The sequence below is a fragment of the Lolium perenne genome, chromosome 2 (assembly GCF_019359855.2).
Source record: "Lolium perenne isolate Kyuss_39 chromosome 2, Kyuss_2.0, whole genome shotgun sequence".
Lineage (NCBI taxonomy): Eukaryota > Viridiplantae > Streptophyta > Magnoliopsida > Poales > Poaceae > Lolium > Lolium perenne.
This window is the reverse complement of record NC_067245.2, coordinates 108,155,227-108,171,130: the sequence shown is the minus strand read 5'-3', so window position 1 is coordinate 108,171,130 and position 15,904 is coordinate 108,155,227. Positions and strand designations below refer to the sequence as shown.

At 50.6% G+C, this 15,904-nt stretch overlaps 1 protein-coding gene across 1 annotated transcript; it reads left to right on the top strand.

The window, feature by feature from the left end:
- Nucleotides 1-8,771: 8,771 nt before the first annotated feature.
- On the top strand, nucleotides 8,772-10,939 carry LOC127333687 (putative F-box protein At5g55150). Its single transcript, XM_051360086.2, has 2 exons — nucleotides 8,772-9,008; nucleotides 9,106-10,939. Exon 2 carries the CDS (start codon nucleotides 9,336-9,338, stop codon nucleotides 10,827-10,829), a length of 1,494 nt encoding a protein of 497 aa, XP_051216046.1. The 5' UTR covers nucleotides 8,772-9,008; nucleotides 9,106-9,335; the 3' UTR covers nucleotides 10,830-10,939.
- Nucleotides 10,940-15,904: the final 4,965 nt, after the last annotated feature.

The following is a 15,904-nucleotide window of genomic DNA, read 5'->3' as shown; positions in this document are numbered from 1 at the left end:
TAAGTATCCTGAAATCTAGAGGACCACGGAACAATAGAACCTGATATAGAATCTAACAATAATGTACTTTTCTTAAATTTCTGGAAGTTGAATGGCAATAGATAACCACTTGCTCCAGTTTTTTTTTTCCAAATCTTGCAAAAGGAAAATTCATGAACAAAAATACATGTTGTTAACCTTATAAATAAGTTCACCAATTTAGACTAATCGATTCATATTTCCTAAGATTACCCATGGTACTACTTCCTCCTTCCCAAATTAGGATTCCTATAGTTTTTAGTCAAAATTAAACTTGATTTCTTTTAAACTCAAAACTTGATTTGAGTTCTAAAAAAAGAAAAATCATAGTAAAAAAATGAGACTACCCTAGCTAGAGCCCATGTGCTCTTCTATCTTGGCTGCCCAAAAATCCCCCGCAGCTCGTCCCACCCCGTTATCTAGCTCCTTTGGTGAGAGGCATTGTCAGCTCGCACTATCGTCACTCACTGCTCGCTGCAGCATCGTCGTCTAATTATGTGATATTACTTAGTTACTGGATTAAAAGAAAGTAAAATCTTCCACCACACGCCACTTCCTCCTTATCATCTATTCTTTTTTATCTCCTCACTTTTATCACTTTTACCACCGGGTATGATTTTCTCACGCACACCACTATACTTGCTTATGCACCCAAATAAATCAGAAGCATCAAATTCATTCGAACAAAACCAATCAGCACTATCCGTAAGTGAAGCAGCACCAATACTTGGAATGAATTCAGGTTGGTTGCCATCGATCGGGGATGACAATTAACGAGTCTCATAAGTCTAAATTCACCAGCTGCAACAGGAGTACCAAAAGGCGGGAGGCGTCAGCAGAGGCCTGAAACCTGTTTCTAATTATTATTTGTAAAAGCACAAAAAGGCTATTCGCTGCCTCTACAAATGCCCGGAGATCTTCGTGAAAAGAGGACCGAATAGATAAGGTCCATTGACATCGAGCGTCGTTGGAAGTGCACGCCCTTGCTGCGAGCCGAGGGCCGCCCGCGCGCTCTGGGCTCTTTTTTTTTGAAACGAACCAACTTATATTCATATGAAATAGAGTACAGAGTTCAACCAAGAACACACAAAGAGAGAAAACAAAGAACAACAAAGCTTGCACACTCCAACTTCAACCTCAAGATCGCCACCGAGGACGACCACCACTGGAGCAGCAGAACCCCTAGCCCTGAGGCGTTGACGAGCCGCAGCGACCACCAACTCCGAGGAGCTGGATCTGGAGACGAAGATCGAGCATCGGCCGGGGGCACACCCCGAGCTCACGCTGCACCTGATCTGGGACCAACGCCACAGATCAACCACCTTCTTACCACGAACCTGCAAAGCCGCTGTCTTGGATCCCCTCCTCCGGTCTTGGACACAGCGCCAGATCCGCCGCCAGCACAGATCCGACGAGAGAACGAAGAACACGAGCACCACGCCGGGCCTCGGTCCTCTGCAAGTCGAGCACGACGACGACGAGCCCCGAAGAGCTCCGCCGCCGGAGAAGGCCATGTCGACCGCAAAACACCCACCGCCAGCCCCACCTCCTCCTTGGCGCCGCCGGCGAGATCTCCTTCCTACCCTACCATATGTACATGCCGGAACCGGGGATCCCCCACCCTCCCGCCGCCGGAGCGGCCGGCGGAGGAGGGGAATCCCGTGGCTCACCGGCGAGCACGCGCTCTGGGCTCTTGCCCCAATTTCGTCTGATTGATTCCGTCCTTATGTCACCAGCGTGCAATTTCCTCTATTCTGCTTCTTTAATTTCCTCCTTCCCCGATTTATGCGGATCGTGATCTTGTTCCAAATCAGCTCGTTACAACCCTGAAAATTTAGGCATATAAACCAGTGAAACTCATTATACGCGAGCGAGGTGGGACTTTTGACGCAAAATATCTGTTCGTGAGCAGGCGCTGCGAAATTTTGACCAAAGAAGCCCAGCGGTGGCCCTGTTCGAGATCTCGACCCATGACGTCCGGGCGAGCCTGGTGCGTGCGGCGGGTGTAGTATGAGAGAAAAAGAATCAAACCGTTTTTTCACTTTTCGGTGGCATTATATATAAAATATAATTTGGTGGGAGGGTAAAACGATCTGAATAAAAGTTGGACGGAAATTTTGACAGAAATCTTAGCTCCGATCGGCAGCCTGGTGGCCGACCTGCCACATGGCGTGAACAACCGTACTGCATGGAGGCTGGAGGCTGGTCGTCAGCCAGTGCGCCGATCGGCCACCGACCAGCCGATCAGCCACCAGTCGATAGTAGCGGGCAACATGCAGCAAAGCATATATCCTACCGACACAAAGCAGCAAGGCTAATCGCACCTGTTCTGCTTGTTGCTAGAACCACACCGACCTACCACCGCCACGATGTAGCTCCAGCCACGCGCCGGCACCCAACACAAGTGCACCCGCGCCAACCTAGCTGCGCCCGCTCGCGGTAGTCTCCCGTGCCACGTTACTACTGTTGCGCCTCCCATTGTGATGGTCCGCGCCCGCACGTCTTAGCATCTTGTGGCCCCATCAGCTGTCCGACGCACCTTCCAGGCTCCCGTAGCACCGCCAGCCGTTGCAGTCAAACACGACCCACGACCCACGCCCGCTGCTAGGGTCGACCGCGACCTACGCCTACGCTCACAACATCTTCAACCTTGACCCCTTCCGTTCACGCGCACCTCTGCATCGTCCTCGACATCCGCGACGGCCCCGCATGCCGCTCCTACATCGTGCTTCCCCTCCCCTGGTTCTCACGCGGCCCGGGTCTCCACACGTCGCCACTCCGCCGACGCCGATCTCCACCACCCTATGCCCCCAGTGCCCAAAGCAGCAGCGGCATGCGCGCGAGGGGGGTGCATCGCGTGCAAATAGCACCAACGCGTCCACTCCGTCCCCGTCCTGCTGCGCTAACGTGCAACCCCGTGCCTGGTCCTCCGACCTCCTCCGACTGTCGGATTCTTGCCGGCTGCCGCGCCGCGTGCCCCTCTGGCTGCTTCGCCAATCGTGCCCCATACGGCTTCCACGCCCTGGATAGCCACTGTCGCCTCCGCCCCTAGCTCGCCACACAACTTTATCTCCGGCTCGACCCACAGCCTGGCCGACTCCTCCGCCCCCTCTATCCGCTCTGCCCGCGCCTCCGGCTTCCCCTGCGTCGCGGCCGGCTTCGCCGCTATCTTCTCCGGCTCCCGGGCCACCCGCATCGCGCTAGGCCAGCTCCGGCCGTCCATCATGCCGCTACGAGGCGAAGAAAAAAGAAAGGAAAAAAGGGGAAAGGTGGGGCCAGCTAGAATGGCTGGCCGATTGGAGAGAGAAGAAAGAAAGGTCGGCAACCAGTTTGCCGATCGGCCACCAGTTTGTCGATCGGTGGTTGTCTGACCGACCGTGAAATTTTTAAATCGCGTAATAGTTGTAAAATTGCTGAAAAACGTATTATTTTTTAAAAAAATCGCAAGAGAGGTCTACGTTGTGGAGGCTTAGAATGATTACCTTGTTCTCGGCTCAATGAATTTTTCACTTTTTGCCCAGGTTCCTTTTTTGATATTGGTTTGTCATATCTAGAAACATTTTGGCATGTCTGTTGCTCACTCATTGAACTATGTGTGCCACTCTAATTCCATTCATGTATTTGTATTCCACATTCAACATCTCTAAAAAATATGGATAGGAGAAATAAACAATACATCAAAATTGAATGTTGTGTTTAGATAGATCCGTATGTGGACAAAACTAAAACATTTAATTTTTGGACCAAAGCAATACAATGTAGCATCCTTCTAATAAAATTGAGTACTGTGAAAGCAATCGTGTAGCAAAATTCAGTCAAAATGTATGTAGATTGAGCGGCAGCCGCTAGCAATCCTCTAGCAAATAGCATAAGTCAAAACTCTCGCTAGTACTTCTCCTATCCATATTAGATCGAAGGAAAGGGAGTAGCAAATTTAGTACATCTAAGAGCAACTCCAATAGTATAGCTGGTTGTTGGCTATAAGCACGATGCCATGCCATATATAGTTAATATGTAGCTAACAAGTACAATAGTTGGCTATAAGAAGGAAACTGCTGGGCGTCCCCCGGGGGATCTGATTTCCCAGCCCCCGGGTCGCCAGCCGTCGGATCGGTCATCTTGGACGGCCAGATCTTCTTTTACAGAATGTAGCAAAAAAACATCTCCCGGCAGCAAAAAAAATAACCCGCTTTTGCTACATTGTAGCAAAAAACGGTTCAGTCACGAAATCAAATAAAAAGGCTGAGCTCGCCGGAGAGCTCGCCGGAGACCTCGTAGCAAAAAAAAATGCTATTGTAGCAGAAAAATGCTAATGTAGCAAAACACAAATATCATCGGAAAACATTGACGAAGACCTCGCCAAAGACCCCTCGCCGGAGACCTCGTAGCAAAATTTCTATATTAAAGTAGCGAAACAACAAAACAATTATAGCAAAAAAAAGAGCATCACAATATTTTTTACAAGGTCTCTGGCGAGGTCATTACTATTGTATCAAAATAGACTTCGCCTAATACATCACCGAAAAAACTTAGTAGCAAAATATATATACTAACATAGCAAAATCATAAAACGGTTGTAGCAAAAAAAATCTATATATGACAGCAAAATCCATGTCACAAGCCGTCGGCAGCAAGGAAGGCCGTTGTGGGCAGCAACTTGGCCCGCCATCAGCAGCAACGAGGGCCGCCATCGGTAGCAACCTGGCTCGCCCATGGTAGCACCTCCAGGTCGTTGGCATCGTGCTTGTGCTGGGTGTAGGCGCGATGGCGGAGAAGCAGCACGGATTTGTGGGGCCACCGGAGGAGCAGCATGGTCCTGGGGGCGGCGGAGGAGAAGCATGGTCCTCCCCGCTCCAGCGCGTGCGCCGAGGGTGGCCATCTTGGCCTGCCCTAGGGCGGCGGCCAGCGGGAACATGGCCGGCGGCCGTGGAGAACTTGGCCGGCGGCCGTGGAGAACTTGGCCGGTGGCGCGCGCGGACCAGGCCGGCGAAGCGAGTGGGGACCTGGCGGCGGCGCGATGGGAACCTTGACGGCGACGCGTGCGGAACCCACCGGCGACGCGAGCGGACCTGGGCGGCGGCGACGGGAGAGGCGGACCTCGCAGCACCATGGCCACACCTCTTGGCGGCGCGACGGTGCCCGAGCGTGGGCGGGGGACGGCGGCGGAGCGGCTTGGGCGCAGCGGAGCGTGCCTTGGGGCGGCGGCGCGTGGCTGGGGCGCGGTAGTCCGAGCTCGTGCAGAGGCCTCATGGCCGACGGCGCCCGAGCGTGGGCGGGGCGGCGGCGGCGCTTGGGCGCGGCAGTCCGAGCTCGCGCGGGAGGAGCACGTGAGGGCGTCGCCGGTTGTCGTCGGCGTCGGAGAGAGACGGGGCCCGCCGGAGCTGCGCGACGAGCTCGGCCCTGCCAGGCTAGGGCGCGGCGGCGGGCGCGGTGGTGTGGCTGGGGCGCGATGGCGAGCACGGTGGCGTGGTTGGGGCGCGACGGCGGAGCGCGCAGGTGAGATTTCCTCATCTCCATGGCCAGAGAGTTTTGCGGGAGAGAACAGAGCCAAAACAGAGGAGATAAGGTTGTGGTGGTAGGCCCCACCCATGACGTGGTGTGTGGAACGCAACATCCATCGGACGGTTACGAGCAGGAGGTTGCAGCGTTTGAATCCCCCGGGGGAACTGGATCATTTAATGTACTACTTTTTCAATGGATGGCCCACCTTTCATTTACATACCTTACCTAGGAGCACGTGCTAGAGCTAGCTCTTGCATAAGAGCCCACTCACATTATCTCTCATCTTCTCTCTCCTCCAACTAGACACAAATATATTATTTTAACTCTTGTAGCGACTAGATCTTATTGTACTTGGTCTAATAATAGTAGCAGCTAGCTTCTCAGGCAACCTTACATTGATCAAAGTATTAAAAACAGTCAACAGCTTCCGACGCAATCCTTCCCAGTCCACCACTTCTCGAAGAACTAGGATTAACAATCTTAGAGTCCATCTGTAAACGGCGTCTTAAGCATTCAGCTGGGTAATCATCCAAGTGTGTCTCAGAAAGAAAAATAATGTCAGGATTATAACGCCTTCGAAGGTCCGAAAGCGAACGAACTGTCGGGTCATTCCCAGACCCTGACTCCACCACTTCTTGATTTCATTTCTCCTTTGCCCGTGCAGCTATAATTGAGCTTTTTTCTCCATTCCTCGGGTCCATCCACCCTCATCGTCCGCTCGCCTCTCCTAGCCGGCCAACATATAAATTGACCGCCTAAAAAACTTTGCGTCGGTAAAATAGTCGAATTCGACAACGCAACCATTTGCGCCTGGGGGTGGCCCCACGGCCCGACGTATTTTTTAATAGATTTTGCATTCAATAGAAACATAATTACATAGGGAATAAAGGAAAATAAAAAAAATTAAAACTAAAAGCCGCATGTAGCGCCTGCTAGCCTAGGCTATCCTCGTCCTTGTTGTCGATCACGACGAATTCCGGTATTGCCCACGACCAATTGGCAGCTGGCGGAATGTACGTCGGTTGTGAAGGTAGTGGAGGTGGAGCGGGCGGCGGAGCCCACAGATTGAACGGCGGAGGTGGCGGCGAGTGTGGGAACGAATTTTGCAGCGCCCGCTCGAGGGCATCATCCTCCATGAGGCCTGGGGGTATGATGTCGGTGGTGTACCGGGGCAGCCACGGAGGCGCCTACGGCACCTCCGACACGAGGATGGTGAGCCTCTCAATCTCTTTGTCGGTCATCGTCGCTGACAGCTGGAACTCCCGGCCCTCCTCCATGGTCGTCTGCCAGTCGTGGAAGACGCGCCTGACGAAGTCTTCGCTGTCGTCCTTGGCCTCCTCATTGTAGAAGTCCAGCGTGGCGTCGTCCTGGGGAGGCGTAGGTGGGGGCGGCTTCCGTGCTCGACGAGGCGCAACATGGCGTGCAGGTGGTGAAGGTGGACCGAATGGGTAGTCCCTGTCGTCCAGGAACACAATCTTCCTCCTCGGATCCGCCTTGGTCTCGCTCTAGTTGAGCCATCGATCAGAGTCGATGGCGTAGGCGGGGTTGGCGCGGAGGTCCACCGGCACGTACGACCGCCTACACTGGATCTCCATGGTCTACTCCGGATCGCGTGGAGGCACTGGTGGGATAGGCACCCGGCGGCTGCTTAGCCCCCAGCCGCCACCAGGAAGGTGCACGTCCCGCGAGTCGTACGGCATCCAATTGTCGTGCAGTAGCCGCGCCATCTCGACGATGGGAGGCACCATGTTCGGCCGCGCCTCCTTCTTCACGCTGTTGCGAGACGTCTTGAAGTCGTTCTTCTAGTGATGCGGCGGTGCACGGTAGTGAGGGTGGGAGTGGAGGTGTCGGTGGTGTGGGCGATGGAAGGGTCGATGTCGATCGCCTTTTAAAGGCTGGGCGAGCGAGGGACACGAAGCCATTGATGAAGGCGTAGAAGGCTCGCCGCCGTCGACCAGGCCAGGTGCGCGTTCAGAAGACGAAGCAGCGCCATTTGGCGAAGGTTGCGGAGGAGACGCGGAAGCAAAGACCCCCGAAGCGATGGCCGCCAAAGCGATGCGCTCACAACGGGCCTCGCGCCCGCCGCCAGACGAACCCGTGGGAGAAGCGAGCGGTCACTCAACGCGATCGCGCAGCATCCGCCAATACGAATCCGAGCCGTAAATTTGAGTCGTCTTTGCATCTCGATGGACAACCTAGTCGCTATGCCTCGGGCCGCTGACCCCAAGTCGCAAACGCGTTCGTTTGCGTCTTACCCTCTGGAGATGTCCTAAGGGCATCTCCAACGAGACGACGCATATCGAACGTCCAAAAGTGTTCGCGCGCGTTCGTTTGCATCGTCCCGCGGACATATTTTGACCGCGCGTCCGTTTGCGTCTGGGTGTGCTCCCAACGGGTGACCCATTTTTGTTTTGAAAAATATTTAAAAAGCATAATGTACTACAAACAATATAAATACAGTTGGTAGAAGCCTAGACTACTTGCAGCCGACGGCCCAGCCCCATCGTTGTGTCGCTCCCTCGCCTGCTTCTGCGCCGCCAGCTGTGCGGCCACTAGAGCTTGGTGCGCCGCCGCGTCCTCTAGCAGGCACCGCCGAAACGTCTCATTCGCGGCATCCTCGGCCTTCTTGAGCGTCTCGAATGAGTCGACTAACGACCTCTGCTCCGCCGCCTTCTCCTCCGGGGTAGGCGCATCAGGGTCATCAGAAGACCATGAGGTCGGAGGAGTCATCCTCTGCGGGGCCGCCGCCCTGCGGCATTCCATCTCGACGTCGAACGCCGCGTGGGTCGCCCGCTCCTCCTCTGCTTTCTTCTCCGCGTCAGCCAAGAACTTCGCGTCCCTGACCAGGTTGAGGAGGTCGTCGGTGCTATCGTCGTCGTTGAACTCCTCGCCGGAGCTCGAGGCCGGGGGAGGTGGAGTCGAAGCTGGAGGTGGAGGCGCGGTAGCCTGGCCGCGGCCGGCGCTGCTCATGGTGGCAAATGTGAAGGTTGAGCGGCGGCGGCGCTACGGTGAAGGTTGTGCAGCGGTTAGGGTTTAATGTGAGAGGAGATAAGATACGCGCATCCCTATTTATATAAGCCAGAGGCAGACGACCGCCACGGCACACGTGGCATCCCCGTTACTTTGTGCGCAGAGGTAGACGAACGACCCGGCGCGCCATTACCCGGCCGTATACTACCGAAACAACGCTTCGACGCGCGGCTGAGAAAACACATCAAACCTGGATCGCTACCAGGCGGCCCTACCAAAATCTGCCAGACGCGAAGCACGACAATCGTCGAATACAGTGAAGTCCTCACGCTAAAACAGAACATACAGGCCTGGACATCCCGGTGAGGCCCGTTTACACAAGTCGCAGGCTGCCGCCGCCCCCGCCCCCAGCTCGCGCCGCCGCCCCCGCTACCAACCTCTTGCCGGCAACGCGAAGGCTCCAGATCGGACCTGCCCATCGCTGCAGAGCAGAATCATCCCCTCGTGTCACCTTCTCGGTCAGTGCTCTGCCCTTTAGCCCTTTCAGAGGGGAACTCGGAATTCTTGCAGAATACAATTAAATTCAGATTATTGAAGAGCCACTTTTCTTACCAGATTCGAATTCGAATTGCTGTTTGTCACCGAATCAGATTAGGACCGAGGTCTTTGGCCACCCTATAAGTACCACAGAAACCAGCCTTTCCTGCGATCTATCAAACGTTGCAGCTTTCCAACCGTCTGCCAACACGCCTCATCTTCGGAAAGCTCATCGTCACCGTTGCAGCCCTCGTTTTGGTCATCCGTAACTTTGCACAACAGGCAATTCATCTTCTGCGATTGCTCCAATGGAGGTCTCCTGCAAAGCCACGGCGAAGCAATTTCTGAACCTGTCTGTACAACCGAGAAATCTGTCCGCTCTACTCGTGCAAGCTTTACCTAAGTTGATGTGTCTCCGTCCTACTTTACACAAGAAATTCAGCATTGATCCACCACCCATGGATGCTACATTACCAGAGTTGCCACAGGACATACTGATGGATATATTTACCCAGCTGGAGATCCCCGACCTTGTACGTGCTTCCTCTGTCTGCCCCTCCTGGTCCTCCGCGTACACCAGCCTATGCAACCTTGGACAGTACAAACAGTCCCAGACGCCATGCCTGCTCTACACTTGTGGAACTGACAGTGAGAGCGACGCGCGCCTCTACAACCTCGCGGAGAAGAGGTCATACAAGTTAACTCTCCCGGGGCCGCCAATCCGCAGTAGATATCTGATTGGATCCTCAAATGGCTGGCTGGTTACTGCTGATGACAGGTCTGAAATGCACCTTCTCAATCCTATCACCGTGGAACAGATTGCTCTTCCATCCGTGATCACCCTCGAGCCGGTAGCACCCATTCTCGATGAAACGGGTGCCGTATACAAGTATAATTTCTGGAATCGTGCCACACGCCCACCTACGACCTTTGCTCTTGATGAACTACGGAGGTACCTCCACCGCAAGGCATTTGTTTTTTATGATACATCTGCAAAACGTTATATCGTGGTGCTCATCCACAATCCAGAAAGACAGCTATCTTTTTCTTGGTTAGGGGACGACAAGTGGACCTTGCTGCCAACACCGAAGGGCATCTTTCATTTTCATGACTGCGTCTACTTGGATGATCTTTTATATGTCGTGGCTGCACGCGGAGAAATTTTTGCCTTCAATCTGAGAGGCCCTATAGTCACAAAAAAGTTAATTGTGGACAGGGCAAAAAACAATATTTGTGAAAATATTTACATTGTTCAGGCTCCTTGCGGTGATCTGCTGCAAGTATGGAGATTGGAAGACGACACTGTGTATGATGAAGATGTGGACGATGCAACGTATGAAACTCATACCGGGAAGATTGATATATTTAAAGTTGACACTACAGCTGAAAAGCTCGTGAAAATAAATAGCTTGGATGATCATGTCTTGGTTCTTGGGCATAACCAATCACTTTGTCTCAGTGCTGAAGAATATCCACAGTTGAAGGCAAATCGTGTCTACTTTACAGATGATCATGAGTTGTATATTTTTGGATGGAAGAATAATCGTCGTGATATCGGAGTGTTTGACTTGGAAAATAACAGTAGAGAGGAACTTGTATCCCCTCAGCTTTGGTCCAACTGGCCTCCTCCCATATGGGTAACACCCGCGCTTACTGAACTGTGCCCAGCAAAAGTTTCACCGTACCCGACACCAGCTTCGACTTTACAATTTTATTACCCAGCGAGCCTGCGAGCTGCTTACATTTTCTTTTGTATTACTATTATATCTGCCTACCTGATCAGTTGGTGCTCTATATTGTAAATCTGTTTTCTTCTGCTTGAATAATATGACACAACGGGATTGTTTTGCCCTTGGTTTGTAATCTTATAAATTTATAATCTTCTTGGTGCTGTTGTTAACAATAAATCTCTGTATAGTATTTTCTCAGAGTAAGTGTATGTAGATTGTTGCCTTGTATTCTCAAGGCATCTAGTAATTTTGTACAAGTAAAACATACATGCGGGTCAAGTTGACATGTCATCGAGAGAGTTAATGCATATTTTAGTTAAATTTTGCAGTGCCATGTAATAATCTACTCTGTAAAATACGAAATATGAATTCGTGCAGAGAAAGATAACGTGACCAGAGAAAGTGGAAAAAACAAAAGGCATGATTGATATTGAAAATAGCTAAATATTGCAAACCAGGACCTCGTTTGGTGATGATTAGCTGCACTTATGCTTGGTTATATTGAAATAAATTTAGAACATGTTTATAAATTGAACCGCAGTTTTAATTTCTGGGTACAAGAATTTCTTAGCAGTCTCTATCATTTTTCATGGACCGAATGCTGGCAAACATGGCCTCCCAGGAGGCGCGCATCAAATTTCAGAGCATCGGATTTCATATCAATGTACTTGGATTTATGTTGAGACTTGAGAGCATCAGGTTTTTTTTACTGCACACAAAATCCACAAACCTTCTCTAGCTTGCATATTCTGAAGCAAAGTGATCCAAGACCCTGCATGTGCCAGTTTTGGTAGTTGGCTGCGACTGGGATGCACGAGCCCAAACTCTCTCCAGCACCTTGAACTGGCTAGCCTCCATGCGAGCCATGATTTCAGTAGTTTTTTATCTGTCTTAGAACCCCTCTGCTCCTCTGTCAGCTCGACTTTGCTTGGCTTGCTTCCACCACTCTCGCCTCCATCTTGATGCTTGTCAACCACTCTTGGAGCTAAGGATTCTCCAGCGTCTCCCTCGCCTGGTCTGGTTGAAGGTAACACAGCATCACGGACCCGCAAAACATTCGTACTAAACAATAAAGTCTAAATACTAATCTGCACGAATTGTTTAGGCACGACTTCAGCATTTTTCAAGGAAGATTTATTTTATTTTTATGGATCAGATGAATCACATCGAATTTACATGTGTGTTTACTTAGAGCTGACGAAAGCTATGTCAACTTTATCAAGTTATGGTATAACTTACATCAGCTGCAGCAAATCCTCTTGCATTTGCATGGGATCCACGTTGTTACTTTTCATTGGTGCTGGATTTATTTCTTCTTGCGTCAACTGAGTCGACGATGGTTTAGTCCACGGGATTGGGTCGATAATGAACAATGTTATCATTAGAATATCTGAATGGATCCAGACAAGTGCATTTCTGACCCAAACGACTAAAGATTTGCGTATGTGGGTTGTAAGAGCATCTCCACTCGTCCCCCATATATGCTCCAGCTGTGCCCATTTTTGGTCCATATAGGGGAGCTCCTGCACTAAACACAAAATGGGGGTCGGTCGGCCCCAGCCATAACCATAGTTTTAAAAACCGGACCGGCGACCGAACCGGTGAAGGTATCGGTTCAGGTTTTTACCGGTCGAACCACTGGTTCATTGGTTCAGTGTCTGGTTTTTTAAGATATAGAGTAGTATATTTTTACTTATAAATACTGCAACAAATAAATAATTATGTATGAAAACATATATTAGACTTGCAATTTAGCATATCAATTCACAAAGTAGTTGCCAACTTTGCCGTGTCCAAAACAGAAAAGTAGCTAACACACGTATGTATTTCATTTTTTGCATTCAGCAAAAGCTGCGAATGATGGCCTTGTAATGTGCAAGCGTGTGCATGGCTCTGCTGCTCTCTACTGCTATGTATCATGTATGTCATGGAGAGGAAAATTGCAAACAGCAAAGACATATCGTCTGGTTAATGTATAAAAGAATCTTGTGCCTTAATTGTACGTCAAGCGAGCACAGCTCAACTGGTCTGTGGTCTGGTGTTCAACCGGCGGTCCGGTCCGGTCCGGTTTTTAAAACTAGGGTGTGCCTATGTCTCAGTTGACTGAGATTTTCTTAAGTCTCAGTCAATTTAGAAAAGTGCAACTACAGTTCAAAGAAAAGTACAACTCGGTTCAGTTGCACATTTATGTCAGAAAAGTGCAATTGCACTTTTTTAACAGAAAAGTGCAATTCAAAGCACATTTTTGTAAGTGACTTAGACTTAAGAAAATCTCAGTTGACTGAGACATAGCAAAACCGTTAAAACTATGGCCATAACCCCCATACAAAGGATTATATTATAAATAAAATTATTATTATTTTATTATAAATAAAAGACTAGTCGATCATATTCATATTTGGGCCTACATGTACTCGAAGTCGTCGTCGCTATCGTTGGAGGAGCCGTCGTCGTCGCTCACGGGGCGCAGCTCGAACCTACAAGGCGACGGCGGTGGTTGCATCCGTAGAGGCTGTGGCGGCGCAGGCGGTGGGGACAGATGGCCGCAACGGCTGCAACCTAGGCCGTCGTCGCCACGGTGTGCACGGTAGGCCTGCTCCTCCTTCAACTCTTCATCTGAAACTTTTGCTAATTTCAAAGCTATTTGTAACAGGCAACCAATGATTTTCATGCCTGTAAATGCACTTAAAATCTTTTTGTAGAAAAATTGCACTTAATTAATACTCACTCCGTTCCAATGAATAAGAACTATAAATTTAGTGAAAATTCAACACTTAAATTTGACTAATGTTAAAATAGTAACAGACGACTCTGGACGTCTCTCTCCCCTGCTACAGTAAAAGGAGAGCGATTTGTAGACCCTCCAGCGTCCCCAGCTCGCCGCCGTCGATTCGACGGATTCCTCGCCTCCGGCGGCCGCTCCGGCGGCGGGAGGTTGGGGAATCCCCGGATCGCGGTGTGTATATAGTCTAGGGTATGTTAGGGTCCAGATCGACGGCGGTATGGAGGTGGCGGCGGCGTCGTTTTGGTTTTTGGTGCAGGAGTTCGTCCCCTCCGGCGGTGGTGCTCGGTGGAGTGCTGCGGCGGAGCTCCTGTGTCTTTCGCGCTCAAGGGTCTCCGGATCTGCGACGTGCGGTTGTCCCCGGCCGGTTCCTGTGTGGTGGAGGAGCCGGATGGAGAGTTCATCGAAGATGGTGGTGTGGAGCGGCGTGACGATCTCGGCGTTCGAGGGTGTAGGTCCTTTGGGACCGGTATCCGGTGACTTCCCAGTCGCCCGGGGACTGTCTCCGATCTAGAGTTTGAAGGGGAGTAGCGGCGACAATGGCGCGCCACCGGCTCGTCCTCCACGACGATGTTGTCAAGCTTCAGAAGGACTTGGTTGTTATTTTTTTGTTCTTGTGGATCTTTCTGTAAGTTTGCCGTGATATTATCATCATCTTTTCCGCAAAAAAAAAAATTGACTAATGTTATAACCAGAACTACTTATAAACATTTACAGTACCAAATCAATACTATTAGATTCACTGTGAAATATATTTTCACAATATACTTGTTTCATTTTGTAGCTCTTTATACTTTTTAATAACATTTGGTCAAAATTTATAAGCTTATTCATCGAAAGTAATATCTTGATTTACATAGCAATTGACATCGCGTGGAAGATAGCAAAAAAAAAATGTTCAAGATCCGTTACTTGAATTTGCATAGAATTGGCATACTGAACAATTGTTATTTCAATATTTAACGGCAAAAGGACTAGGCCCAAGATCCACCGGTGGCCTGAAAGTAAAAAAATCTGTAGAATCAGTCGGTCTCCGTAGATTAAAAAAGAAAATAAACCTAATTTTACTAGATTTGGACACTATACTCACATACAACTAAGGGAAAATTGAGGCCTCTTTCTCGTTTCTCCCTTGTGCTAGATTGGAAATTTGTAAAACTCTAGGGGCTGTAGCCCATGGCTGCCACCAACGTTCTTGCAAAAGCACTACCATCAGTACATCTAACACTACACGGACTATATATATGTAATACCCATAGGACTGAGAGGCAAACATCTCCTCTATAGCCTGCCAGACACCGGCAGTGTGCTCGATCCTTTGGACGTGAGGACGAACCTCGGAGGAGAGCGATTGGAGAAGGTATGAGAGAACAATCTGGTCTCTGGAGATCCAGTTTTCATACTCTAGATTGGACGCTGTCTTCGCCGGTTTGTCGGCTGTCTTGTCAGCGGCTTCAATCTCTAGGGTTTCCGGCGGGGCAGCATCTGTGCCATCAAGGAGGCCGAGCAGACGGGCGCCTCTCGAATCGCCGGCAGGACCTGGGCTCGCCACCCTGAATAATTGGTGCGGGTGAGCTTATCCGAGGGAGGGGAGCCGAGGTTGATGATCTGGTTGTTGGAGGAGGACACCATGGGAGCGACGAAGGAGCTTGAGAACGGCGTCGTAGGGGATGGTTTCTAGATCGATATTGCGATCAGTTTTCGACGGCGGAAGAGTCGGCATGATATCATGTAAAGCGATCAGGTAGAGGGTTCTACTCGGATGATTACCGAGCCCCACGATTCTTCTATTTATGGGAGGTGCACATTGCAGTGTAAGCATACAATAAGGACACGTACTCCTAATCCTATACAAGGTCGGTAATATGTTTAACACTAACACTACACGGACTATATATATGTAATACCCATAGGACTAATCTAATACTCCCACGAGTGCATGTGAGAACGAATCTTGCAAAGAACAACGGATCTAAGAAACCCTAACCAAAATGGAAAAGTGGTCAATCTGTAATTACCATTAAGCGAAGGGACAATGGCCCTGTTTTATGCACCTCCGCGGCTGTAGGGTTGCCGATGCTCCCAGGTGCAGAAGTCGATGCTCGTGACAGCGGCCGACGGTGTCGCCATAAAGATCGTTGGAGTAGAAGAAACCGCGAGCATGGCCCCTTGAGGAAAAGCGTGTCATGGCAAGGGGTCAAAGCCCGGTGGGACCTCCATGTCCTCGCTTGTGTCAGGCCCTGCCGCCAGGCGGCCGCTCTGCTCGACGCGTACCCACGTGTGTGTGTGGGGGTGAGTGGGGAGGGGAGTCCGAACCTTCCCATCGGCAACCCCTCTAATGGAATCCCTGAGGCCGCCACGATCG